At 39.3% G+C, this 27,154-nt stretch overlaps 1 protein-coding gene across 1 annotated transcript in view; it reads right to left on the bottom strand.

Annotated features, from left to right (window-relative positions):
• Positions 1-27,154, bottom strand: part of IQGAP2 (IQ motif containing GTPase activating protein 2) — a 293,435-nt gene that overhangs the window by 104,498 nt on the left and 161,783 nt on the right. Inside the window, exons 6-9 of the mRNA XM_081233018.1 lie at positions 14,568-14,635; positions 14,126-14,239; positions 13,158-13,336; positions 10,813-10,900 (exon numbers count right to left, since the gene is read on the bottom strand). Coding sequence (XP_081089144.1) covers positions 10,813-10,900; positions 13,158-13,336; positions 14,126-14,239; positions 14,568-14,635 — 449 coding nt within the window. The remainder of the gene's footprint in view (positions 1-10,812; positions 10,901-13,157; positions 13,337-14,125; positions 14,240-14,567; positions 14,636-27,154) is intronic.

Raw genomic sequence — 27,154 nt, 5'->3', positions numbered from 1 at the left:
CTTTATGTACTGGTTTTTTTCTGTATATACACACCTGTGATAAAGTTTAATTTATAAGTTAGGTAAAAAGATTAACAACAATAACTAATAATAAAAAGAATTAGAATAACATAAGTGGTCTCTCGAAATATCTTTTTTTTATTGAGGTATAGTTGACTTACAATATCATATTATTTATAGGTGTACAACATAGTGATTCAATATTTTTACAGATTATATACCATACAAAGTTATTATAATATTATTAACTATATTCCCTGTGCTGTACATTACATTCTTATGACTTCTTTATTTTATACTGGTAGTTTGTACCTCTTAGTGCCCTTTACCTATTTCTCCCATCCCATCCACCTCCCTTCTGGCAACAACTAGTTTGTTCTCTGTGTCTATGATTTTGTTTCTGTTTTATTTATACATTTGTTTTGTTTTTCAGATTCCACACATACATGAAAACATATAGCATTTGTCTTTTTCGGTATGACTTATTTCACTTAGCATAATACACTCCAGGTCCACCATGTTGTCACAAATGGCAAGATTTCATTCTTTTTTTTTTTATGGCTGAGTAATATTCTATTGTATATATATATATACACCACATCTTTATCCACTCATCTGTTGATGGATACTTAGGTTGCTTCCATATCTTGGCTATTTAAAATAATACTACAATAACATTGGGGTATATGTATCTTTTTGAATTAGTGTTTTCATTTTCTTTGTATAAATATCCAGGAGTGCAATTGTGTAGGTTCCATTTTTAATTCTTTGAGGAAGCTCCATATTGTTTTCCATAGCAGCTGTGCCAATTTATATTTACCAACAGTGCACAGAGTTTCCTTTTCTCCACATCCTCACAACTTGTTATTTCTTGTTTTTTGATGATAGCCATTCTGACAGATGTGAGTTGATCCCTGATCATGGTTTTGATCTGCATTTCCCTTTTCATTAGTAATGCTGAGTATTTTTTCATGTACCTGTTGGTATCTGTACGTCTTCTCTGAAAAAATGCCTATTCAGGTCCTCTGCCCATTTTTAAATTAGATTGCTGTTTTATGAGACTGAGTTGTATGAGTTCGTTATGTATTTTGGTATTATCCTCTTACTGGTCATATCATTTGCAACTATATTCTCCCATTCAGTAGAATGCCATTTCGTTTTGTTAATGGTTTCCTTTTCTGTGCCAAAGCTTTTAGTTTGATATGGTTCCATTTGTTTATTTTTGCTTTTGTTTCCCTTGTCTCAGGGGATAGATCCAAAAAAATATTGCTAAGACCAATGTCAAAGAGTGTACTGCCTATGTTTTCTTCTAGAAGTTTCATGGTTTCAGCTCTTACATTTAAGTTTTAATCAATTTTGAATTTATTTTTGTATAAGGCATGAGAAAATGGCCTGGTTTCATCCTTTGACATGTAGCCGTCCAGTTTTCCCAACACCACTGTCTTTCTCTGTTGTATATTCTTGCCTCCTTGGTCATAGATTAATTGACCATATGTATATGGGTTTATTTCTGGGTTCTCTATTCTGTCCCATTGATCTGTGTGTCTGTTTTTGTGCCAATACCGTACTGTTTTGATTATTATAGTAGTAGAGTTTGAAGCCAGGGAGGATGACACAGCTTTGCTGTTTTTCTCAAGATTGCTTTGGCAATTTGGGGTCTTTTGTAGGTCCATACAAACTTTAGTATTATTTTTTCTAGTTCAGTGAAAAATGCCACGGGTATTCTGATAGGGATTGCATTGAATCTGTAGATTGCTTTGGGTAGAATGGACATTTTAACAATATTAATTCTTCCAATTCATGAGAATGAAATATATTTCCATTTATTTGTGCATTATTTCTTTCATTAATGTCTTCTAGTTTACAGAGTACAGGTCTTTCACCTCCTTGGTTCAATTTATTCCTAGGTATTAGATTTTTTTGATACAACTGTAAATTGTTTTCTTGTTTTCTCTTTCTGATGGTTCATTATTAGTGCATAGAAATGCAACAGATTCTGTATATTAATGTATCCCGCAACTTTATTGAATTCATGTATTAGTTCTAATGGTTTTTTGGTGGAGTCTTTAGAGTATTACATATGTAGAATCATTTCACCTGCAAATAGTGACAGTTTTACTTCTTCCCTTCCAATTTGGATGCCTTTTATTTCTTTTTCTTATCTGGTGTTGTGGCTAAGGCTTCCAATACATGTTGAATAAAAGTGGTGAGATGGGCATCCTTGTCTTGTTCCTGATCTTAGAGGAAAAGCTTTCAGCTTTTCGCCACTGAGTATGATGTTAGCTGTGGGTTTGTCATAAATGGCCTTTATTATGTTGAGGTATGTTCCCTCCCCACCCATTTTGTTGAGAGATTTTGCCAAATGCTTTTTCTGCATATCATCATGTGATTTTTAGCCTTCATTTTGTTAATATGGTATATCATGTTGATTGGCTTGTGCATATTGAACCATCCTCACATCCCTGGAATAAACTCCACTTGATCATCATGTATGATCCTTTTAATGTACTGATGAATTCAGTTTGCTAATATTTTGTTGAGGGTTTTTACATCTATGTTCATCAAGAATACTGACCTGTAATCTTCTCTTTTTTTGCAGTGTCTTTGTCAGGTTTTGGTATCAGAGTAATGCTGCCCTCATAGAATGAATCTGTAGTGTTTCCTCCTCTTCAATTTTTTGGAATAATTTGAGAAGGACAGGTATTAACTCTTCTTTAAATGTTCAGTAGAATTCACCTGTGAAGCTGTCTGATCCTGGACTTTTGTTTGTTGGGAGTTTTTGTTTTTGTTTAAATTACTGACTCAGTTGCATTACTAGTGATCAGTCTGTTCAGATTTTCTTTTTCTTCCTAATTTAGTCTTGGAAGATTTTATGTTTCTAGGAATTTATACATTTCTTCTGGGTTGTCCACTTTGGCTTATAATTCTTTGTAGTATTCTCTTATGATTCTTTGTATATCTGTGATATTGGTTGTAACTTCTCTTTTACTTCTAATTTTATTGATTTGGGCCTTTTTTTCTTGATTGAGTCTAAGGGTTTATTAATTTTGTTTATCTTTTGAAAAAAACAGTTCTTAGTTTCACTGATCTTTTCTATTGCATTTTTTTTGTTTTGTTTTAGTCTCTATTTCATTTATTTCTACTCTGATTGTTGTTATTTCTTTCCTTCTACTAACTTTGGGCTTTGTTTATTCTTCTTTTTCTAATTCCTTTAGGTGTAAACTTAGGTTGTTAATTTGAGATTTTTCTTCTTTCTTGAAATAGCCCTGTATTCCTATATACTCCCCTCTTAGATCTGCTTTTGCTATGACCCATAAATTTTGGCAAGTTGTATTTCTATTTTCATTCATCTCAAGCTATTTTTTGATCTCCTTACTGACCCATTGGTTTTTTTAGTAGCATGTTGTTTACTATCCACATGTTTGTGTTTTTTCCAGTTTTCTTCCTGGAATTGATTTCTAGTTTTATACCATTATGGTCAGAAAAGATGCTTGATATAATTTCTATCCTCTTAAATTTGCTGAGACTTGCTTTGTGGCCTAGGATGTGATCTGTCCTGGAGAATGTTTCCTGTGCACTTGAAAAGAATGCATATTCTGCAGTTTGGGGATAGAATGTTCTGTAGGTATCTATTAAGTCCATCTGGTCTAATGAGTCATTTAAAGCCACTGTTTCCTTATTGATTTTTGGTCTAGATGTTCTGTCCATTGATGTATGTAGGGTGTTAAAGTTTCCTACTATTATTGTATTATTGTCAATTTATCTCTTTATGTCTGTTAATATTTGCTTTATATATTTAGATGCTCCTATGTTAGATGTATATATGTTTAAATCTTATATCCTCCTCTTGGATTGACCACTTTATCATTATGTAACATCCTTCCTTATCTCTTGTTATAATCTCTGTTTTAAAGTTTATTTTGTTTTACATTTGGCAGGGTATATATGTACATGCCACTCTCACTTTGTCCCAGATTACCCTTCCCCCTGCCCGTGTGGAAAGGGAGGGTGGGAGGGAGGGAGACAAAAGAGGGAAGAGATATGGGGATATGTGTACATGTATAGCTGATACACTTTGTTATAAAGCAGAAACTAACACACCAGTGTAAAGCAATTATACTCCAATAAAGATGTAAAATAAATAAATAAATAAAGTCTATTTTGTCTGATATGTGTATTGCTACCCCTGCTTTTTTTTCCATTTACATTTGCATGGAATATCTTTTTCCTTCCCTTCACTTAGTCTCTGTTGTCTTTATCTCTGAAGTGAGTCTGTTGTAGGCAGCAAATAGATGGGGATTTTTTTTTTTTAATCAATTCAGCCACCTTATGTCTTTTGATCGGGGCATTTAGTTCATTTACATTTAAAGTGATTATAGATAGGTATGTCCTTATTGCCATTTTGTTATTTGTTTTCTGGTGGTTTTTGTAGTTCTTCTCTATTCTTTTAAACTCTGTGGTTTGATGATTTTGTTTAGTGTTATGTTTGGGTTCCTTTCTCTTCTTTCTTTATCTTTTTTTTTGGTTTGTGGTTACTATGAAGTTTGTATACATACATATATATAGATCTCAATGTATCTCTAGCTCTAGTCATTTAAATTCAAATACATTGTAAAAGCTCTACATGTTTTACTCCCCTCCACATTTTGTTTTTGATGTCATATTTTACATCTTTTTGTGTATCCCTTAAAAACTTATTGTAGTTATAGTTGATTTTATGACTTTGGCCTTTTAACCCTCAACTAGCTTTTTAAGTGGTTGATCCACTGCCTTTACCATATACAGTTGTCCCTTGGTATCCATGGGAGAAGGCTCCAGGGCCTGCCGTGGATACAGAAATCTGCAGACACTCAAGTCCCATAGTCGGCCCTCTGTATCCACAGTTCCACATCTGTGCATTCAACCAACCTCGGATCATGTAGTACTGAATGTACTTATTGAAAAAAAAATTCATGTATAAGTGGACCCACACAGTTTAATCCTGTGTTGTTCAAGGGTCAAATGTATTTGCCTTTACTAGTGAGATTTTTCCCTTCATGTATTTTCTTATTTCTTATTATTGCCTTTGTTTGGTTTTGTTTTTGCTGGGTTTTTTGTTTGGTTTTGTTTTTTGTTTGTTTTGTTAAAGAAGATCCTTTAACATTTCTTGTGAGTTTAGTGGTGATGACCTCTTTTAGTTTTTGCTTATTGGGGAAACTCTTTCTCTCTCCTTCAGTTCTGAAGGATAACTTTGCCTGGTATAGTATTCTTGGTTGTAGGTTTTTGTTTGTTTTGTTTTTGTTTGTTTTTCCTTTCAGCAGTTTAAATATATCATGCAACTCCATTCTGGCCTGCAAAGTTTCTGCTGAAGTATCAGCTGATAGCCTCATGGAAGTTCCCTCAAATGTGACTCTTTGTTTTCCCTTGTTGCCTTTAAAATTCTCTATCTTTAAATTTTTCCATTTTAATTATGACATGTTTTGGTGTGGATCTCTTTGGGTTCATTTTGTTTGGGACTCTCTGGGCTTCTTAGACCTGGATATGTTTCTTTTCCCAGGTTATGGAAGTTTTCAGCCATTATTTCATCAAACACATTGTCCCTTTCTTTCTCTTCTTCTAAACCCCTATAATGCTAATGTTAGTACACTTGATGTTGTCCCAAAGGTCGCCTAAACGATTCCTATTTTTAAAAACTTTGTCTTATGGATATTCTGATTGGGTGATTTCCACTATTCTGTCTTCTAGGATGCTTATGCGTTCTTCTGTATGACCTAATCTGCTGTTGATTCCCTTTAATGTAGTTTTCATTTCAGTAATTATATTCTTCAGCTTGATTGGTTCTTTTTATATTTTCTAATTCTTTGTTGAAGCTTCACTGTGTTCCTCTATTTTTCTCCAAAGTTCAGTGAGCATTTTAATGACTGTTACTTTGAACTGTTTATCATAAAAGTTACTTATGTCCACTTCATTAGGGTTCTCCCACCCTGGAGGTTCTACCTTGTTCTTTAATTTGGAACATTTTCCTCATTTTCTTTGGCTTTCTGTGTTTGTCTCTATGAATTAGGCAAAACAGGTACCTCTCCTGGTCTTCAAGGTGTGCCCTTATGTAGGAGTGCTCCAATGCAGTCTGTATATGTTGAAGCCAGAGTTAGATTAGGGGGCATGCTGGTGCAGCCTTGGTAGGCTGGACAGAGCACCAGGCACTTTTCAATATGCTGTTCCTGTGCTGGCACTCAGAGCGAGTAAGTATGTGCATGAACCCTTGAAGAGGGCGTCTGGGTTTCCAACAGCCCTCTGGCTCTCCTGGTAGTAAGCCCCACTGGTTTTCAAAAAGCAGTTAAGTAGGCTCATCTTCCTGGTGCTGGTCCCCAAGGCTGGAGTACCCAATGTGGGGCTTGAAGCCCTTGCTCATTAGGGAGGACCTCCATGTTTGTGACCTTCCTTTCCATCTGTGGGTCACACACTGGGGGTATGGGTGCAGACTAGATCACTTCTCTTTCCCTCCTCGTCTTGATGTGGTTTTTCCCTTATATCCTTTTTTAAAGGATTTTATTTTATTGAACTAAAACTGACTTACAATGTTGTGTTAGTTTCTGCTGTACAGCAAAGTGATTCAGTTATATATGTATGTACATACGTATACATACATATATATATATTCTTTTTCATATTCTTTTCCATATTCTTTTCCATTATGGTTTATTACAGGATACTGAATGTAGTTCCCTGTGTTATACAGTAGGACCTTGTTGTTTATCCATTTTTCCTTTATATCCTTAATTTTTTTTTTTTTTTTTTTGCAGTATGCGGGCCTCTCACTGTTGTGGCCTCTCCCATTGCGGAGCACAGGCTCCGGACGCGCAGGCTCAGCGGCCATGGCACACGGGCCCAGCCACTCCGCGGCATGTGGGATCTTCCCAGACCGGGGCACGAACCCGCGTCCCCTGCCTCGGCAGGCGGACTCTCAACCACTGCGCCACCAGGGAAGCCCCTATCCTTAATTTTATAAGAGCTGTTCTGCTAGTCCTCAGGTTATTCTCAGAGAGAGTTGTTCTATACGTTGTTGTAGTCTTGGTGTGTCCTTGGCAGGAAGTGAGCTCAGGGTCTTCCTACTCCGCCATCTTGATGCTGCCTACTCAAAATGTTTTATTGTACAAATTTAATGCCTTTTCCAACTTAACTAAGCACTTGTCATACACAGTGGCCTTAAATTTTACAGTTGAAGGTCCACCAGCAAAATTAGCACAGATTTTTTTCCTTCTTCACAATGCCCCAGAAGATTCATTCTTACTCTAGATCTTAGCAACTTCGCCATACAATTTTTTCCTTTCTTTATTAAGTTGTGAACTTTCAGCTTTTCACTTAAAGGAAGCACTTTACAGCTTCTCTTTGGCATATCTGAACTGCTAGCATCACTACTCTTGAGCTTTTGGGCCATATTATTATTAAGTAAAATCAGAGTGACTTGAACACAAACACTATGGTACCAGACAATCTGGTAACTGAGATGGCTACTAAGTGACTAAAGGGCAGGCTATACTGGACAAAGTGATGATTCACATGCCAGGTGGAATGGTGCAAGATTTCATCATGCTACTCAGAACAGCATGTAACTTAAAAGTTATGAATTATTTCTGGAATTCTCCATTTAATATTTTCAGACTGCAGTTGACTACAGGTAACTGAAATTGCAAAAAACGAAACTGTGGATAAGGGGGAGACTACCGTATCATTTAACCTTAAAAAAAAAAAAAAAAAAAGGCCCTGATCACAGAAATGCCTTGGTTTACATCATCTGATCCAACCAGAAGCTCTGTGATGTCTCTACCAGTTATAACGTTTAGATTACAAAGACCCAAATTTTAGTGACCAAATGCAGGGTGCTTGGAACAGTAAATTCAGCATAGTTTCCAGAAAACAGAAATGGAATTGCTGACCAAATAGAAGAATGAGCGATGAACTCTGGCACCAGGCAAGAGCAAACTGGACAGAACCAGCAGGATTTTGCCCTATAAAGAAGGCTTCAGGGTAGTAGAAATAACACAGACCCATAGATTTGTAGATCTTTTCAAGGATTAGTCTGTCTCCCTAATAAATGACTAGACTACAGCTAAGGTTATTCTAACCCTTTTTAACATATGACAATTTATCTTCTCTAACTATATTCACAAGGAGCTATGCTCAATAACTTTTCTACTGAGACACATCATTTAATAGCAGGAAATACAACTAATGCAACCTTTCATGCCACACCCCAGAAAATTTACACTTTTAGAAAAAGTTAGAATAAGACCCTAAGGACCCAAACACTTTTTTCTATTCTTTTTTTTTTTTTTTTTTTTTTGGTGGTACGCGGGCCTCTCACTGTTGTGGCCTCTCCCGTTGCGGAGCATAGGCTCCGGACACGCAGGCTCAGCGGCCATGGCTCACAGGCCCAGCCGCTCCGCGGCATGTGGGATCTTCCCGGACCGGGGCACGAACCCGTGTCCCCTGCATTGGCAGGTGGACTCTCAACCACTGTGCCACCAGGGGAGCCCTCTATTCTTAGAACTAGTATGATAAATGAAAGAATTCCAGAAAGGAAGGTCAGCGATTGTTTATCGTGTTTGCTGCTCTGTTAAAGCTATCCAAGGCCTTGCAGTTGTGTCTCTGATTACTCTGAATAGGATCTTGCTTCACCTTTGAAAACTCTATTATATGAGTTTGGAAAACTGGATGGTAAAATATTATGAGAGAAAATTATATCCTTTAAAACACTCTTAAGGAACCATTTCTTCTAAAAAAATAAAGTAAGCTTAACCACTCTTTTACACTCTGCATTTAACAAAATTTCAAGCCCTAATCTTAACAGAATATATAAAATGAATGAAATGCATGTACCAAACCCCAAAGTTAAATGATTGCAGTTCAAACAAACCTGAAGCCCCTGACAACAGATTTCGTGATATTACCATCGAAGTTTTCACCTCTGTCATTACCATGGTTGCTACAAGTGTAGACATCTTAACATTTTAATATAATAAGCTCTATGGTTGAGGAAAGCTTGTCAAGTAGTTACACTGACATATTTTAAAGCATACAATTGTCTCATTGTCATGTCACTGGCTAAAATATGCTTTAGAGGATTTTTTTCAAGACTAATTTTGGTATTACTGGACCATAAATTTTCCAATGGGGAGAGATCAAAACCTTCAGAATAATCATGTTCTAAGCATGTAAAGCCATTAAACACTGCAACGCCCTTCATAATTTTAGCTGGTTATGCATTAGGGCAGATCATCTCATGACTCTTACTTAAAAGTGGAAAAAAAAAGTATAGTCTATTTGGCATCAAATTTGTGGTCAGGAAATTATGTCATTTAGTAGAGTATTGAAACAGTTATATAAGGCATTTTATTTAACATGAAAAAGAAATCGATTTTAGTGGTTATAAACACTTCAAAAACAAAGGTTGGCACAAAGCTATGGAACCATTTCCCCACTAAGCTTATGAACCTCAGAGGTATTGCTGGCAATATTAGTTTCTTCCTGTAATTCATTTCTGCCAAGCATAATGAAATTCTCACTTTTCAAACAGAGCAGAAAGAGAAACTTGAAACTGTGCTTCATGTATCATCACCAACATGTTCAAAATTTAATAAGAATAAAAGAATAGGAACACACATCTCAAAACGTCAAGGTGTTCCCTTAAAAAAAAGTTATCCTAGCACTCTCCACAGCTGTAAATGGAGGTAAATTCTCAAACCCACTCAGTTGTTAACTCCTAGACCTTTCTATCAATTTTCTCTGGGCCTCCTTGATCACTGTTTGAAGCCTTTAAAATATGTCTCTACCAGCAACTTAGGAGTGAACTCCTGGGTAACACCTATAGGTGTGCGTTTCCTTGAAGGTGGTAAGAGCCATAAAGAACATTCAAAGCTTATCTAAGAGGTTACGATGAGGGTTTAGGACTACTGGAATTAGTGGACACCCCAGATTTAAACTTGGCAGATGGTTCAGATGTTTTATTAAATTACATGGGCTAACTGGCCTTTGATGTATTTGTTCTTTGGGTATATATGGGTTATTTAGGTTGACCTAGGGGACGTAAATGCCAAAGAGAATTCCTTACTGCCTCAAGTAAAAATAAATTTTATTAGAGAGAGGAAAAAGACTAATAAAGAAATTAATGTATCTAAACTTGCATATACTTATTTTAATTACCCAAGTTTTCTGTTCTTTATAGTCACACAACTAGGTACCAAGGAGAATTGTCCTGTGTGACTCCATACAGTCTCAGGGATGTGGGATTCAAACCTGCCATTATGTGATTTATAGGCCTGTCAAGTCTTATTCACTTGTACCAAAGCTACAAAAGCTGTAAGAAAACAATTCTTATGAACTACAGACTAATGATTGGGAAGTAATAAAAAGCAGAGGTGTCAATAATAGCTTTTATGGTTCCAATCGAATGCCATAACATGACCATGGGCAAGGAATGACAATCTTTAACTCATAATCTTTACTAAATAACCTTTAAGATTAGCCCAATAAGGGACAGGTCCAAAATATGATATATGCTGTACCTATGATGAAACAGGAAGGTACAGTCAAACTAGCTTCAAGATGCTTTGAGATACTTTGCATGGACTGGGGACAAGACAGCCAGAAAAGCTCCATGGAAAACTGGCAGATGATAACACCAGAATTAAGAGCAACACTGACTTTTAGTGGATTTTTCATCATATCAGGCACTTTTACAAGGATGGAAGTTAAGAGTTTTGCTGAGATTTGGATAAGGAAAATTTGCATCTTCTAGAAGTATCCATTTCCTTCATATGATCTGTTACTCACTGTTGACTTTATTGATATTGCCTTGGATTTCTGCTTGTGTCAGCAATTCTTCATATGCATCTCTTTCTTCTTCTGAAATACAGTTATTCTGCAAAACAAAGGCTTCATTGATTCCTGAAGTTAAATATTTCCAAAGCTCGATATTCAAAAGCAAAAACTTAAAGAGTGCTAAAAACCATTTGCTAATATTCATGTGAACTCAATACAAGCATTTAAGAGTGCCTGGTCTGTGCAGGGCACTAGGGTTAGCTATGCCGGCAAGGGTTACAAAGATGAACAACAGACCCAGTGACTCTCTGTAAAAGCCTAATTGTCTAATGTGCAAAACATTAGGTTGGACCACTTGATACTGCCATTTTTTTGTAGATCAAAACCAGATGATTATTGGCAATTTCATCTGATTCAGTCTAACAAAATCAAGAACACAAATAACAAATATACACAGCAGAACAAAATATATTCTAGGGAAGTACATACTTGGTTGGAAAGAAAGTTTTAAGAAGAGACAACAGTTGAGGAGGGCCTGAAGGAAGAGAGTAATATTCAAGGCGGAGAGGAGAGAGCAGGATGTAGACAACAGGATTTGGTCACAAAGGTGGGAAACTTGGCATGTCGGGCTAGAGCACAGAGTGTGTGTCCAGGGTTAGCCAAAAAGATGGGGAGGTAGGTTGGGAATCCTGGAGCCTTTAAATGCCAACAGAAGGACCTGTACCTGCAGTAGGGAATCAGGGGAGGTTTCTGGTGGGATGACATCAGATCTGTAGCTAAAGATTAATTTTGCAACCTTAGCTCTGAGAGGGGTTGGCCTGGAGAATGATAGGAAGCAGGGAGACCCATGGGGAAGGTGCTGAGAGAGCCCTGAGACAAGGTCAGGAGGGGCAGGGCCGAGGCAAGGGCGGTGAAACTAGAAGGTAGGTGATGGAGGTCAGCCTGTCAAGAAAAGGCAGAAGACAGTGATGGATGGGACATGGGGGACATAAAAAGAGTTCTGAAACAATGTGGGAGTCATTCCAACGGGAAGTCAGCAAGAGGCATGCATAGGAGAAAGGCAGGGTGAAGATGAGCACCCTTCTGATGCGGTGGGGAGCAAAGCCAGTGGAACACAGAGATGAAGGTATCTGGAGGAGCTTTAGTGGGGCCTGGTATCAAGCTGACGGCTGATTTCTTCAACAAGTGCATGAGCTCAATGGAGGAAGAACAGAGAGAGGAGTGATTCAATGACAGACTTGGAAGAATCCCTATATTTGGAGGGAGGAATAGGCAGAGACATTAAAAGATGCAGAAGAGAACCACAAGCATAGAAGGCAGGCGGGGCAGCGTGAGGCAAGTGTGCCAATGCTGGCAGAAGCCACCCACTGAGAAAAGGTTAGGATAAATGGGTTACTTTGGGTAATAGAGCTGAAGCTGATATGGCAAGAGTTGAAGGAGAGGAAAGTTGGCGAGGAAGTGGAATCTCAGAGTGCAAAGTTTTTAATAAGACAGGAGGCGGGATATATGAAGTGAGGATCAGGAGCCGGCTGCCTTGTCGAGGAGAGAAACCACTTACTCAAATGTGAGGGGAAGCTATGGGGAAAATATGAGGAAAGTAGATTCAAAAACATCTTCTCTAAACTTCACCACACCCAATTGTTAGCCTCTAGTAATAAATCTGAAGGTAAGTCGGCTAATACAAGGTTGGTGACACCCAACAAGGGAAGATCTTTATCTGCTCCTTCTACACCTTCTAGGTAAGTTTTCAACATGACCTTCCATCCTTGTGACCTGTAATATTCATCATAAAAAGAAACCTAATTTCCTTATGGAGTGCATGGTCTTCTTTAACCCTTACATTTCACCCAAACCAGTGGCCCGTGGCTAGAGAGACCACAGCCAGCGAATTTAAAAATATCCCTTGCTGGGAGTTCCCTACTGGCGCGGTGCAGTGGTTAAGAATCCACCTGCCAATGCAGGGGACACGGGTTTGATCCCTGGTCTGGGAAGATCCCACATGCTGCAGAGGTACTGAGCCCGTGTGCCACAACTACTGAGCCCACGTGCCGCAACTACTGAAGCCCACGTGCTCTAGGGCCCGCGTGCTGCAACTACTGAGCCCGTGTGCTGCTACTACTGAAGCCCATGCTCCGCAACAAGAGAAGCCACTGCAATGAGAAGCCCGCGCACCGCAACAGAGTAGCCCCCACTTGTCACAACTAGAGAAAGCCCGCATGCAGCAACGAAGACCCAACGCAGCCAAAAATAAATAAAATTAAAAAAATAAAATCTCTTGTAACATTACAGCTTTTTCAAACTAGCAATGCATAACTATGCTTATTACTGTATTGCTCACTCAGAATCTCATTGAATACCTTCAGCCTTGCATTTTCCTCTTTTCTCTTCTTGGCTTCCCAGAGTTCCTTCTGATATTCCTGTGCAAGGTTGTCATCCACTAAAGTCAAAACTGCATTTGGGTTTCTTAGTGTTATAATGGTTTGCTCGGTTATTCCTTTTTCAATAGCTTCATTAATGGCTATAACTGCAGCATGCACTGCAAAGTAAAGAGAAAAAAAGAACTTTATCAACAAAAGACAACATGGGCAGGTGTACTGGCCCTGCAGAACTTAAGCAGTTTTACTTTCTTTCTTGGGGTCCGATAAAGCATTCAAAAAAGAGACCTCAGACACATCACAGAGCATCCCCCTGACAACCTCCCCACCTGCCCATCTATCTTGGGTCCCGTCTCGGTGTCTGTTATGTAATGCCTATTCATTTATTCGACTTGCACTGAACGTCTAAAATGAATCAAGTACTATGGGTTGACATGGAAAGACTCACAGCAGTGAGTACCCTGCCACTGAAATTTAAGGACATAGCAGAGAAATGTTTTGGAGAATGAAGACATTTCTGTAATATCTTAAATCACATTATACAAGTGGATGTCTAGAGTCCAAAGTTAATTACTTGGTTATGTTCTGATGTGCTCAAATTAACCATCTATAATACATATAATAAAAAATTTTAGGGTGCTTATAATATCTTCTAAATATTCTATTTCTTATAACCAAAATCAAGAATAGGTAAGTCTTGGGCTTCCCTGGTGGCGCAGTGGTTGAGAGTCTGCCTGCCGATGCAGGGGACGCGGGTTCGTGCCCCGGTCCGGGAAGATCCCACATGCCGCAGAGCGGCTGGGCCCGTGAGCCGTGGCCGCTGAGCCTGTGCTCCGCAGCGGGAGAGGCCACAATGGTGAGAGGCCCGCGTACCGCAAAAAAAAAAAAAAAAAAAAAAAGAATAGGTAAGTCTCACGTCATTGGCAAGTTTGAATTTTAAGTAGACTTACGTGCAGCTTCATCCACGGACAGTTCATTAGCCAGAATACCACCTATTTTGCTGAAAGATGGCATCTGTATTCCATATTTCTCAAGCTCCTTTCTCATATTACTGATTTCCTCCTCTGAAAAAGAACAACAACAAAAAAATCAATGAAAGCCACAGAAATGGAGGCAGGAATGAATATATTTGTGTTAAGAAATGTCTTCATCGAGAACATGGGGTCAGTTCTAAACAAGAACCTTAGGAAGAAGCCAGCCTTGGTTTCTCATTTCACAAATGTGGGGAAACAGAAACCCAATAGAGTATAAACAAGATAATAAGCAAGTTTTCTCCTCTGATCAATATAAGGAAAAAAAAAAGGGAATCAATAATATCGAAATGAAAAAAAAATATTGCTACATTTTCTTCATAACCATATTGTAAAAAATTATCAAGATAAGGAATAGTACCTGTGAAGTCTACTTTGCCCAACAAATCCTGGATCTGGGGTGCAATTCCTAGTTTGAACAGATACAAACTGAAAGAGAAACCATAAAACTGTCAGAAACTTTATCATGTAGATCTTAGAGCTAGAAGTTACATAAATCTTAAGGGCTTTTTTAGTTGAGAAACACCGAAGAGATCATCTCATCTAATCCATTCATCTTACAGATGAGGAAACTGAGTCCCGAGGTAACACAGTCTCTAGTGGAACCAGGACTAGAACCCCAGTCAGTGTCCCAAAGACTGGCCCTCTGTAGTACACAGCACTTCCACAGGGCCAACTAACCTAATCACCCAGTTGTAGGGAGAAAAAGAAACACAATTAACACAAAACAGCAAGTAACAAACGCAGTAAACATTTCTTTGGATATTATCAACACATGATTTTATTTTGTTTAGAGTATAGCTCAAATTATATTTTCCTTTTCACTTCTATATAAGCCTCCAAGTACCATATAACCCTTGAGGAAACATTTATTTTATACATTCTGAAACAGTAAATAGAGTAGCAAGACTACTAGTGGATGGAATGATGTTAAAGACAAATCACGATGTGGATATATTAATAAATGGAAGATGCAGAGCAAAGTGTACATATTTAAAAAAAATTCAATAGGAAGCAATGATGGTCCCCAACGTGCCCATAATTTGACAAAAGAAGCTGGAGTCTGACATCTAAATTCTATCAAAAAAGATGAAAATATATGTTTATTTGACTTTTCACTTCATCACTGAGCCATTGTTTCTGATCCATATTTGTCTTAACCTTCCCAGCCCCCAAGATTAATTCTACAGCCCAACTAAAAAGTTCTGTATTTACTTAATATCAGTTCTGACAGATTTATAACTTAGGAGATTTAATAAGAAGTTAGAATTACACATAACATATATGGGAAAATGAACGGAGAATGATTCTGATGGTTTGAAGTACTTCAAGACTCACTTCAGATGTTGATGTGAGATAGATCTTAGTTTATAAAATATAAAATTTCATTAAAGGAGTTGAAGATCAAGCCTTCTTAATGGAATGAAAACTCTTAAAATGAATGATTAATCAGTGTAAGCAGCATGCACTGAAATTAAATTTTTTGACCATCTGTAAATAATAATCACTTAGAAAAGCAATATGTGATCAAAGTTAAAAATCAGTGATCCATGGTTAAAAAAATACAGAGGAAATCATCACCTGGAGTTAAACACTAAATATTTTGATATAAATCTTTTAATGTTGTTTCTAAAAATATCTATCCCATAAACTCATAGTATTCTATAATATGAATGTACTATAATTTACTTAACCAATTGCTGAGCATTTAGATGGTCACTAATTATCCACTATAACAAATAATGTTGCAGTGAACCTACATATATAGATACACCTTTGTGCATATATCTTATTCATCACATAAATCCCTATAAACAAAATTGTCAAATTGAAAGGATATATGCACAAAGCTTTCAATATATTTTATCAAATTGTGTTCTTGGAAAGAGATTATACTCATTTATTCTCTGTGAGTAAAGGATTAACAAAACCCCTTTCCCTTCTGCAATAGAAGGTGACATTTAACTTTCTAGCTCTGTTCCCCCAAGAACGCAATAAAGGTATACTGACAACCATGCTACCAGGCACCATGGCTTAGGAGAAAAACAACCCCTGACTGGGAAATTTCATCTTGACTAGAAGGAATCATAAATAGGCTTTATACATTTCAGGTGTTCGTAAGTTCAGTGACTCTTATAACTGGCACACTTCTTGCAGGAAACTTGGAAGCCATGCTATGGAGCTGTTGCAATAGGTACTGGCTCCTGGGGACTGAGGCTTACAGCCAGGGAGCCTTCTGCAACTACCAATATAAGTCTCACTCCTTCGCACCCAAGTTATCACCTGGGGTACCAAAGAGAACAGCTTCTAGATGGCTGTGTGGACAACTACATGGGGTGTTGGGAAGCCTCCCACTGAAGAGCAAATACTTGATGTTGTCCTGCTGGCAGGTTGTATTTCCTGGCTGGCTCTATCCTTCTGAGCATCTGCTACCCAACGTGACATAAGGCAGGCAGTCATGAGAGTCTGAATGTTTAATTGAACCTAAGACCCAGGTGACGGGCACGGCCCCACTCTACCACCAATCCATGAAAACGCCATTTTCTTTGTCCCCTTAACAGCACCTGACTCTATCAATGAAAACCTTACCTATCTGTAGCCAAAAAATGTCATTTAAGTCTACATTACATTTTGTTCATTGTGAGGGTAAGCATTTTTCATTCTCGTATTTGGCCATTTCCATTTCTTCCAGGAAATGCATATTAATGAATTTTTGAATTTTCAAGATTGTTTTCTGGGGGGATTTACCTTTCTCTGGTTTTCCCCTCTTCTCCCTCAAAACCACAACCAAAGGACAATGAACAAATGACATTTTAAACATATGGTAATTTTAATTTTACTACTAAATTCCACTATGATATTCATATCTTATTCACAAGGGAAAAACATATTAGACTCTGAAAGTCATTCAATGTAAAACAGACATTATGTATTCATCATTCAAAGCTAGAAAGACAGGATGCATTCTTTAGTTTATTTTTATTTTTTAAAAAATTTATTGGGGCTTCCCTGGTGGCGCAGTGGTTGAGAGTCCGCCTGCCAATGCAGGGAACACGGGTTCGTGCCCCGGTCCGGGAAGATCCCACATGCCGCAGAGCGTCTGGGCCCGTGAGCCATGGCCGCGGAGCCTGTGCTCCGCAACGAGAGAGGCCACAACAGTGAGAGGCCGGCGTGCCGCAAAAAAAAAAAAATTTTTGGCTGCGTTAGGTCTTCATTGCTGCGTGCAGGCTTTCTCTAGTTGTGACAAGCGGGGGCCACTCTTCGTTGCGGTGCGCGGGCTTCTCCTTGTGGTGGCTTCTCTTGTTGCGGAGCACGGGCTCTAGGCGCGCAGGCTTTAGTTGTGGCTCGTGGGCTCTAGAGCGCAGGCTCAGTGGTTGTGGTGAATGGGCTGAGGTGCTCTGTGGCATGTTGGATCTTCCCGGACCAGGGCTTGAACCCGTGTCCCCTGCCTTGGCAGGTGGATTCTTAACCACTGCGGTACCAGGGAAGCCCCCATTCCTTAGTTCAAATTCTAGGTCTTTAGAGATTGTCAAGGATATAAAACTATACAGCCGCTAAAGACTTTACTACCAAAGGTTCATGCCAAACAAGTCATTGTAATTAAAACTAGTATGCTGACATTTCCAAGACCATAATATTTTATGAACCAATTCACTATTTATCACATGGGAAAAATATTCCAGGTAAAAGGGAGCTCATGTCATGTGGAACAAATAAAATGTCAAGCTAGACACACGTTCCTTTCTAGTAACAGGAATGACAAAATTCAACAGAATTAAACAGATAGGTATGGCAAAGCTACAAAAGAATTCTAGGAAAATAAAATCAAGCCATACTTGAAAAAATAAAAATAGATCCATAAATTATCAAAAATGTATCATTTTATTACTTCCATTCTTTCACAGTACCTGTAGTTTGTAGTTTCTTCTTCCCTTTTACAACTAAATTAAAAAAAACAACTGAACTGACAAAAAATAAATAAATTCAATGGGAAAAACTTTGAAAATGCGACAGTAAAATTTAATTAGGAGACACCCATAAAATGTCTTCTGACAATTTTTTTTTTTTTTTTTTTTTTTTTTTTGCGGTATGTGGGCCTCTCACTGCTGTGGCCCCTCCCGTCGCGGAGCACAGGCTCCGGACGCGCAGGCTCAGCGGCCATGACTCACGGGCCCAGCCGCTCCGCGGCACGTGGGATCCTCCCGGACCGGGGCACAAACCCGCGTCCCCTGCATCGGCAGGCGAACTCCCAACCACTGCGCCACCAGGGATGCCCTGACAAATTTTATATATGTGTGTATTTATGATGTATATTGCATTAATATTCTGCTAGTTTTAACATTCTTGCATCAAAGCCTAAGCTAATGAATACTTACTATCCTTAATATATTTCTACTTCTATTTCTCCACCTATGTAATGTTGAGATAACCTAGAATTTTAGATGCATTTATTTTTTAATAAATTTATTTATTTTATTTATTTATTTTTGGCTGCATTGGGTCTTCATTGCTGCACGTGGGCTTTCTGTAGTTGCAGCGAGCAGGGGCTACTCTTCGTTGCCATGCGTGGGTTTCTCACTGTGGTGGCTTCTCTTGTTGCAGAGCACAGGCTCTAGAGCGCAGGCTCAGTAGTTGTGGCGCACAGGCTTAGTTGCTCCGTGGCATGTGGGATGTTCCCAGACCAGGGCTCAAACCCGTGTTCCCTGCATTGGCAGGTGGATTCTCAACCACTGCACCACCAGGTAAGTCCCCTAGATGCATTTTTAAATTTTCATATTATGCACCAAAAGTTTAGATAACTAAACTTTATTAGTTTCTTTTCTAAATTAATCTATATCCAATTTTCCCCCTTCTTAGTTTTATCTTTGGTTTTGCTATATATAAGCATATTTGCTAAATAGGTAAAATGAATGACTCACTAAATGCACATATTTTACTATTTTCATTTGTTCCTTGGGTGTTGGTTCTGTTTGTTGAATGTAATTCCTCTTTCATAGCATTGGTTTCCTTCAAATGTCTGGTATTTCCTGATTTGGGGAAATCTTAAGGTTTGACTTGTTGCTTGTCACTGTTGATTGCAGGTCCCCATGACAGAAGCCAGCCTTAGGGAGATGGTAGGGGAACAACGGGGCTGATGCCCAGAGGGTGCCCGGTGTCTTGTCTTCTTAGATTGGGGTTCCCTGTGTCTTCCTGCAGTCATTAGCTACCTTGGGTACTCGTGTGCTACCCTGCCATCAGCAACTACACTTGCTGCCTTAGGGAAGGATCAGAGGGCTCAGCGAGTCTAAGCCCAATTATGCTAGCTTAGGGGCTCTCCTTTTCCATCTCTGCTTGGAGCAAACCCCACAGCAGCTCCGAGCTCTGCTGCAATGGCTCAGTGGTTTCTGGGCTGTGGTCTTCTGTCTTATTTCTCAGTCAATCCAAACCTATCTGTTTGCTTTCTGTCAAGGGTTATCTAATTTTCTGATCAATGGATAGCATTCTTTCTTACTGCAGATGATTAAAAAAACAAAACAAAACCTACTTCTTTAGTCATTTCATGTCAGTTTTGTAAAGAGAAAGACAATCATGCTCAAATATCTTGACAAAACTGTTTCCACTGCATCTCCTTTGTTTACCGGGTCATTCATTTAATTATTATTTATGGAATATCTACTGTACAAAAAATATTTTACTCTACTGTGCTGTCCCTAAAATAAAGGTATTTAGTCTTCCACAAAACATAGGTTTGTTGGTAATATGAACTAAATTAATTACACTAACAAAAGTGTTAATGTTCCCCTATGGGACTAAAGAAATTAGAAGACTATTTCTGATTATACTTTTTACTTCTCCATTGTATGCTGTATAATTGTATGCTGTATAATGTAAATCTCACAATAAGCAAACATCCTGGTTTAACTAAAAGTTACCACAAGGTGGAGCTGAGAAGTTAGTTACCTTTTGAATAGAAAAATTGAGTTCGATTTACCTCAAATCAGCTTTTCCTAAGCTAGTCAGGATCAGGTAGAAATCTCATTTGCCTTTACACAGTTTCACCAAAAATGTTTTTTTAAATGTTAATGTGTATTTTTTATTTGGCTTAAGATTTCAACATTTTCTTTATCTCTGAGGTTGAAGTTTGAAAAGATGACTTTTCATAGTGTGGGAGTTGCATACTGAATCTGTGTGGGAGGTGCTCCCAAGCAAGTTAGTCTAAGGGGCAAATGTTTACTTAGGAAACTGAACTTATTCAGTATTCCCATGATGAAAAGAATCAGCAATAGCAGCCCACTCCTTCCCAAGCATTTAAATTCAAATGAGGGAATTCATTACCTGAAGTATATAGGAAATCCAGAATCTTAGTCGTAAAAATAAAAAAGAAGCCTGCCCAATCACCAATTCTTGGAGCTCTTCAATGCTGAATTTATTCAGCAGCTTTAGTGCCTAATGGGCAACACAAAGAAGCTGACAGCATTCTAAAGGAAGCTGAGGAATTAATGTCACCACTGCTTCCCATGTATAAGAAAGCACTTGGTGTGAAATAGCTAGCTTTTTATCACACTAAAGGTACAGTACATTTGTGTTGCTGAGAGAGGCCAGTTACAGAGGGGTTGCCCTAAGGCAGCAAAAGCCTCATTGGCCCATGTGCTTCCATTTGTACGGATAATATCAGTTCAAGTATGGGAAGCAATAAAGAAAGTAAAACACACACACATATACACAAACCTATTAGAGTTTTTTTCTACTACTTTCAATATATACATTAAGAGGTGCTACAGTAATAAAATACAAACTTAAAAGGCAGAGGCTGAATTTATTTCAACTTTTCTGGAGCACATCATACGTAGTTCATTTTATGCTATCACATGGGAGATGAATGTTTGTAAATCAAAGCCTCATGGCTGACCAGAAAGAAGACGGAACTGGAGTCAAGCCCTGTATCCTGGCCACAGACTGGCAAGGTCTCAATGTGTGACTCTGAGCAAGTCACATAACCTAATCCTTCAGTTCTCTCATCTGTGAAATGAAGGATCTGGACTCAACATCCCAAGGTCCCTCCAGTTCTGAAGTTCTGGGATTCTTCCTTTATAAATATCCTAAATATAACAGTTTAGAGACCTGTGCTGAAGTTCAAGTATGATGCCACTGTTCTTTTCATTTTCTAAGTAGTCTGGAAATATTGGACTCCCTTTTGAGGCCAATGACTGGCGGCCTCAGTAACAGTGCAGGTTCTGGCGCCACACAGCCTGGGTGTGAATCCCAACTCTGCCACTAGCTGTGTGACCTTGGCCAGCCACTCTGTGCCTCACCTGCTGTGGTTATAAAATGAGACTAATAGCAGTGTGTACAGAAAACGTATGTCGTGAGGATTAAATGAGATTATACCCGTAAAGTACTTGGAACAGTGCCAGGCACGTAATTAAAAGCTCAGTAAGTGTTAGTCTTTGTTTTTATTATTGCTATTATCCTGGTACTTAAGTCTTCATACAAACCACTTATTAATAACCTATCACAGTGGTTTCCCCACTTTCAACACTAAGAATCTTTTACTATTTCCCCTTACTGACTCCATGTTTTAAATGGTTTTACCCACAGAACAAAATTATGTTTCCATCTTACAGTCACATGTGTCCCTATTAATATGTCAAAATCCAGCGTTCTATACCTAACTTTTAATAAAAAGTAAAGGGAACCTTGAGGCAGTCTTATCATAGAAAAATAAGTCCAGTTAAACCAAGTGAAAGGTTAAAAACACAAACTCCAGAGACTTCAAGTTGGAATCAATGGTGCATGTGCTGTGTTAGGTGACAAGACATGGTGTACAGCCTCAAAGAGTTTAGAATTTAGTAGGATGGAAAGGTAGAGCCATAATACTAAATTGGGGTAGGAAGAGGGAGAGAGAAGATGGTACAAACAGTGGAGAGAATTTTGAAAGATATGGCAGGTACAGCTGCCCTCCCTCACCTTAATCCCAAATCCTGCCACCTCTAGATCTCCCTCCTGAGAAAACAGGATTACAGTCTGTCCTTGGGGTTAAGGAACTATCTCTACGAAGCTATTCATAAAGGCAAATATGTTCTCTGTCTGAGATGCAAGCAATCTGGTATAATGCATCAACTGGTTTCTTAACAGGAAAAGGGTCCCAAGGGAAGGGAGTATAAGACAAGAAAACATACGTGTTAACTTTGTACCTGAGGAACTGGTTCAAAGGCAACCTGGTTAGCAAAGCAGCCACCTGACCTTGTGGGAGACCTGGTAGAGGAGGCCTTCTTCACAAAACAGTCAGGGTACTTGGAACAGCTGGCCAACCAGAAGTGGGGCTGCCACAGCCATTTTCACAAAGTCAAGCCTCGAAGGTGTGCTATTTGGGTATCTTCGCTGCATTTGAAAACATGACCACTGGACAGCAGCCACATAATCTGCAGCAGAAACAGTCATCCTTACCCAGAGGGGAGGCAGGCATGCCTTTACCTTGTTGCTGTCAGTGTAGCAGAATCTTAACCGTCAAACTTTATTCAGTAAGAAAGCAGAATCCAGAACCCTCATCCGTTAAGCTAGGAAAATTGTTAGAAACACATGACCTTAAAAGGAATCCTTGAAGGGTAGCTGATTCTATAGCTTAAGGCAGGAATAATCAGGGCAGGATTGGAACATCCTCTTGTGACCACAAAGCAAGGATATTTCAAAGAAATGTAAGGGACAGAGCTACAAGGACCAAGGAGCTGGCCAGAAAGAGGTCCTAGGACAAAACGGAAGCAATCTGGTTCATCAAAAAGAGAAGACACTAATCTTGGTTAGATCTGAGAAAGGCTTGGAGTTCAAAACTGTGTTCAAAGGAGAATGGTGTGAAGTATACAAAAAGGAAGTTGCAATACAGAGATAAAATAAGACACACATAGTATTTGTATGGATTTTAATAAGTTGGGAAGTGTCATTAAAATACAGGTGCTTTGTTTTTTCTATGTCTGTCTATAGTGTATAAATATGTGCTTGTTTTTGTACTATTTATACTACAAGAAAGAATAAAGACCAGGAACTCTGAGTAAGCCAAACAGTCGGGAAAACCACGGAAGTGTCCCAAGATAAGAACAGACTGAGGAGCACAGGTGGTGACAAAAATAGCCAGATGAAAAGAGGGTTCAGCACTGATGGTCACACTCAATAGCCAAGCAGAGAGAGGATCTAGAAACAGGATCCCAAATGCTATCAGCCAAATGGTCCCAGAGAGCATCAAGCAGAGTCCATCCCTCATCTCCTGGGGGAGGAACCTCTAGAATACCCAACTAATTTCAAGAAAATATTCAAAAGGCATGCATCAATTTTTAATAATGTTAACACACCAGGCCAATACATCATGATGACAGGACAATGGGTTATGTAACACTGGCCAAGTAAGACATGGAAGAAAATCATTTCTGGATGACAGGGGGTGGAGACTGGATGGTAAATAAAAACCTACCCGAGGGCTTCCCTGGTGGCGCAATGGTTGAGAGTCCGCCTGCCGATGCAGGGGACACGGGTTCGTGCCCCGGTCCGGGAAGATCCCACATGCTGTGGAGTGGCTGGGCCCGTGAGCCATGGCCGCTGAGCCTGCGCGTCCGGAGCCTATGCTCCGCAATGGGAGAGGCCACAACAGTGAGAGGCCCGCGTACCGCAAAACAAAAACAAAAACAAAAACAAAAACCTACCTGAAAGCCATATACAGAAAAATGACAAGGTCTGGCTGATTTCACAAATCAAGTTGAGTCTGATGCCTGGTGACCAAGGCTGTACTCACCTTAGGAGAAGAACCCAAACTGGCACCATGTTCTGACTGGCAATTGATTGGTTAGAAACCAGATCTGTAACCTGGGTAGGTCTGAAGAGGTATTCTGTTTCTGGTAACCATGTGAACTCTGGGTAGGTATCAAAATATTATAGCCCTAGGATGAGTCAAAATTAGTGGAGGGACTTCCCTGGTGGTCCAGTGGTTAAGAATCTGCCTTAGAATGCAGGGGATGTGGGTTCAATCCCCGGTTGGGGAACTGAGATCCCGCATGCTGCAGGGCAACTTAGTCCACATGCTGCAACTACTAAGCCCGCACGCCACAACTAGAGAGAAGCCCGTGCACTGCAACGAAAGATCCTGCATGCCGCAACTAAGACCTGAGCAGCCAAAAATAAATAAATAAAAATAACAATAAAATGAGAGGTTAGCAAGCTTCCTGTTTAAAAAAAATTAGTGGATAAATAACAAAAATACGAGTGAAACCTGTAGTATGGATCTTTTAGGATAGGTTTAAGTGTAGTAAGTTTGTAATAATGTATCTGGGCATTTTACTTGTGTTTTAAGGTATTTGAGGTGTTCAAAAAAGCAGTCTACTGGGACTTTCCTGGCAGTCCAGTGGTTAAGACTTTGCCTTCCAACGCAGGGGGTGTAGTTTCAATCCCTGGTCAGGGAGCTAAGATCCCATATGGCTCGTGACCAAAAAACCAAAAAACATAACACAGAAGCAATATTGTAACAAATTCAATAAAGACTTTAAAAAAATGATCCACATCAAAAAAATTTTTTTAAAGAAAGCAATCTACTAAATTTAATAATTTAAAGGAATTCAATTATATAATGTTTAAACATTTAACAGTTGCTTAATACATTGAGCAATAAATAACAGGCAAAAAGTGTTCTTTTCCATGGCTTCCAGACAGAAAAAAATTAGCAGTAACTCGTTAGCAAGGCTCTCACTCCATGAGGTGGCTCCTTTTATTGTGAATGCTTTAAATATTCCAAATAAAGCCACAAAAGAAAAACATGCCATATATATTTTTTTAAGTCCAGAACACCAAAATAGTTACAAACAGTCGTTGTCACTTGGTACTGAAATGTCAGTGTCTGGAGCAGAGAAAGGTTTATTGCAGGGCCAAGCAAGGAGAATGGGCAGCTTGTGCTCAAAAGACCCGAACTCTCTGATGGCTTTCAGGCAAGGGTTTTAAAGACAATGTTTGGGGAGAGGGTCCTAGAATGCAGGATCTGCTCAGATTGGTTGGTGGTGAGGTAACAGGGTGATGCTCTGGGAATCTCAGCCTTCTGGTTCCAACCAGTCTGAGGTCTACCTGCTCGTGCTCAGCATGTAGTCACCATCCTCTACCTGGGTGAGGGTCTTAGTTTCTGCAGAACTCAGAGATATGCATCAGATTGTTATCTATATCCCTTCAGGAGGAACTAGGAGTCCCCTGTCCTAATCATTTACTACTTGAGCCTGCTCTTTGGAACTGGGGGAAGGCCTAGGAAACTAAAGTCTTTTTTTTCTGTCCACAAGAGACAGGGGACATGGAGGGGGTTCTGTACCCAGGAAGGCCCCAGAGGGTCCTGCTCAGCTTTAATCCACCCTTTTCTTTGAGACTCCTCAATCTTGAGGGGGAACACGTGCAGAATAAGAAAGGAAATAAAGTTTTAGACAGAGAGGTTAATCACAAACTTGCCAGAAGAACTCGGTTTTAGGGGGACTCAGTTTCAAATTTTCCAATGTTTTCTACAATGAACATATTTTTTACCTTAAATAAGGAAAAGATGATAAACATTTCTTTGAAAAGAGCATGAGGCCACTCATTTCTGAGGTGAGTCTCTACATTAGGCAGAGCTTCAGGATTCCCAGCGGGGCCGCTGTGCTAACACTGGCTGGAGTCTGGGCTTGAGAACACCCAGCTGAACTGACAGAGAGAGTGATGAATGGCAGGCCTGGGCACGGGGGTTAGAAATCAAGTGAAAAGGTGAGGCAGGCAGGAAAAGGGAAAAGTAGACACAAGCAAGAAGCAAGGGCAAGAACCCAGGGCATCTTAATGAGGTTGTTAAGGCCAAATCAAGAAGACAGGGAACACTAACACACCACTGTAGAGCAATTATACTCCAATAAAGGTGTTAAAAAAAAAAAAAAAAAAAGAAGACGACAGGGAACAGAAGACCAGCTGGCAGGGCCAGGCGTGAACTCTGTAGATCAAGTCAGGCCCATAGGTTGGGGCAGGAGGAAGGCAGAGGATCTTCCTGCCTGGCTCCTGATCTATAATCAGAACTTCTGACCTGCTTAATTCCCTGGCAGGTAATGCCAGCTCTCTACACCACCAACACTGCTGTATCTGCAGCCAGGATATAACGGCTGAGGATGTCTTTGTTCATTTTCAGCACCACTTCTAATCATGCAGTGAGGCCAAACCCACTGTACTTATGAAATGGCTCTGCTACCCAGCTTCCAAATGTGTCTGGCCCAACAGAGCAGAATATCAGCCTCGTCTGAGTAACTGACTGAATAGGTAAACGTTTTGATAGAAAAAACGTTAGATACACCTGAGACTTCTCCGTTCCCTATCAAGGAGCAGCCATACAGTAAGTTTAGAACAGAGAAAAGTGAAGGAGAGTCTCCCAGAGAATGCCGTTCATTAAGAGACTATTGCTTTTCAAGATCCTACTTTTAAAATTCCTACTTAAGTTCGGATCTGGTGAATAACATTCAGCAGGAATCTGCTCCAGTAACAGAGACTTCCAGGATGAGTAACGAAATACCTGAGAAAAACTGTCAGAGAAAGCAGGAAGTTGCCTTTTCTTTGTTTACCAAGCTGTTCAAGCCATTGTTAAAACTATGGCAGGCATACATTTGTAAGCCTCAGTGCTGTTCTCTGTAACTTCTTTACAACAGTGACATCACCAGAAAGGAACTTAGCGCACCATTTCTTTATAAACTGCTTACATTAACACCCCAGGTGTCCACTGCAGGAAATCAATTTTAGCTTACAGAAGACACCCATGAGCAGGCTACGGATTTGGAGATTAGCACCCTGATGCATGGATACCATAATGATTAACTAATGGCTGGCTTAGCAGGTCACAAAGTGTCAAGTGATGATTCTAGGCACTGAAAAGCATTGACCAAGCATGTTGGGCAACACATTTGATAATATTCCTCAAAATGAGCACTTGTGCACAAAAAGCTT

This window comes from Mesoplodon bidens (genome assembly GCF_964165515.1).
Source record: "Mesoplodon bidens genome assembly, chromosome: 4".
Lineage (NCBI taxonomy): Eukaryota > Metazoa > Chordata > Mammalia > Artiodactyla > Ziphiidae > Mesoplodon > Mesoplodon bidens.
This window is presented reverse-complemented; position numbering and strand designations above follow the sequence as displayed.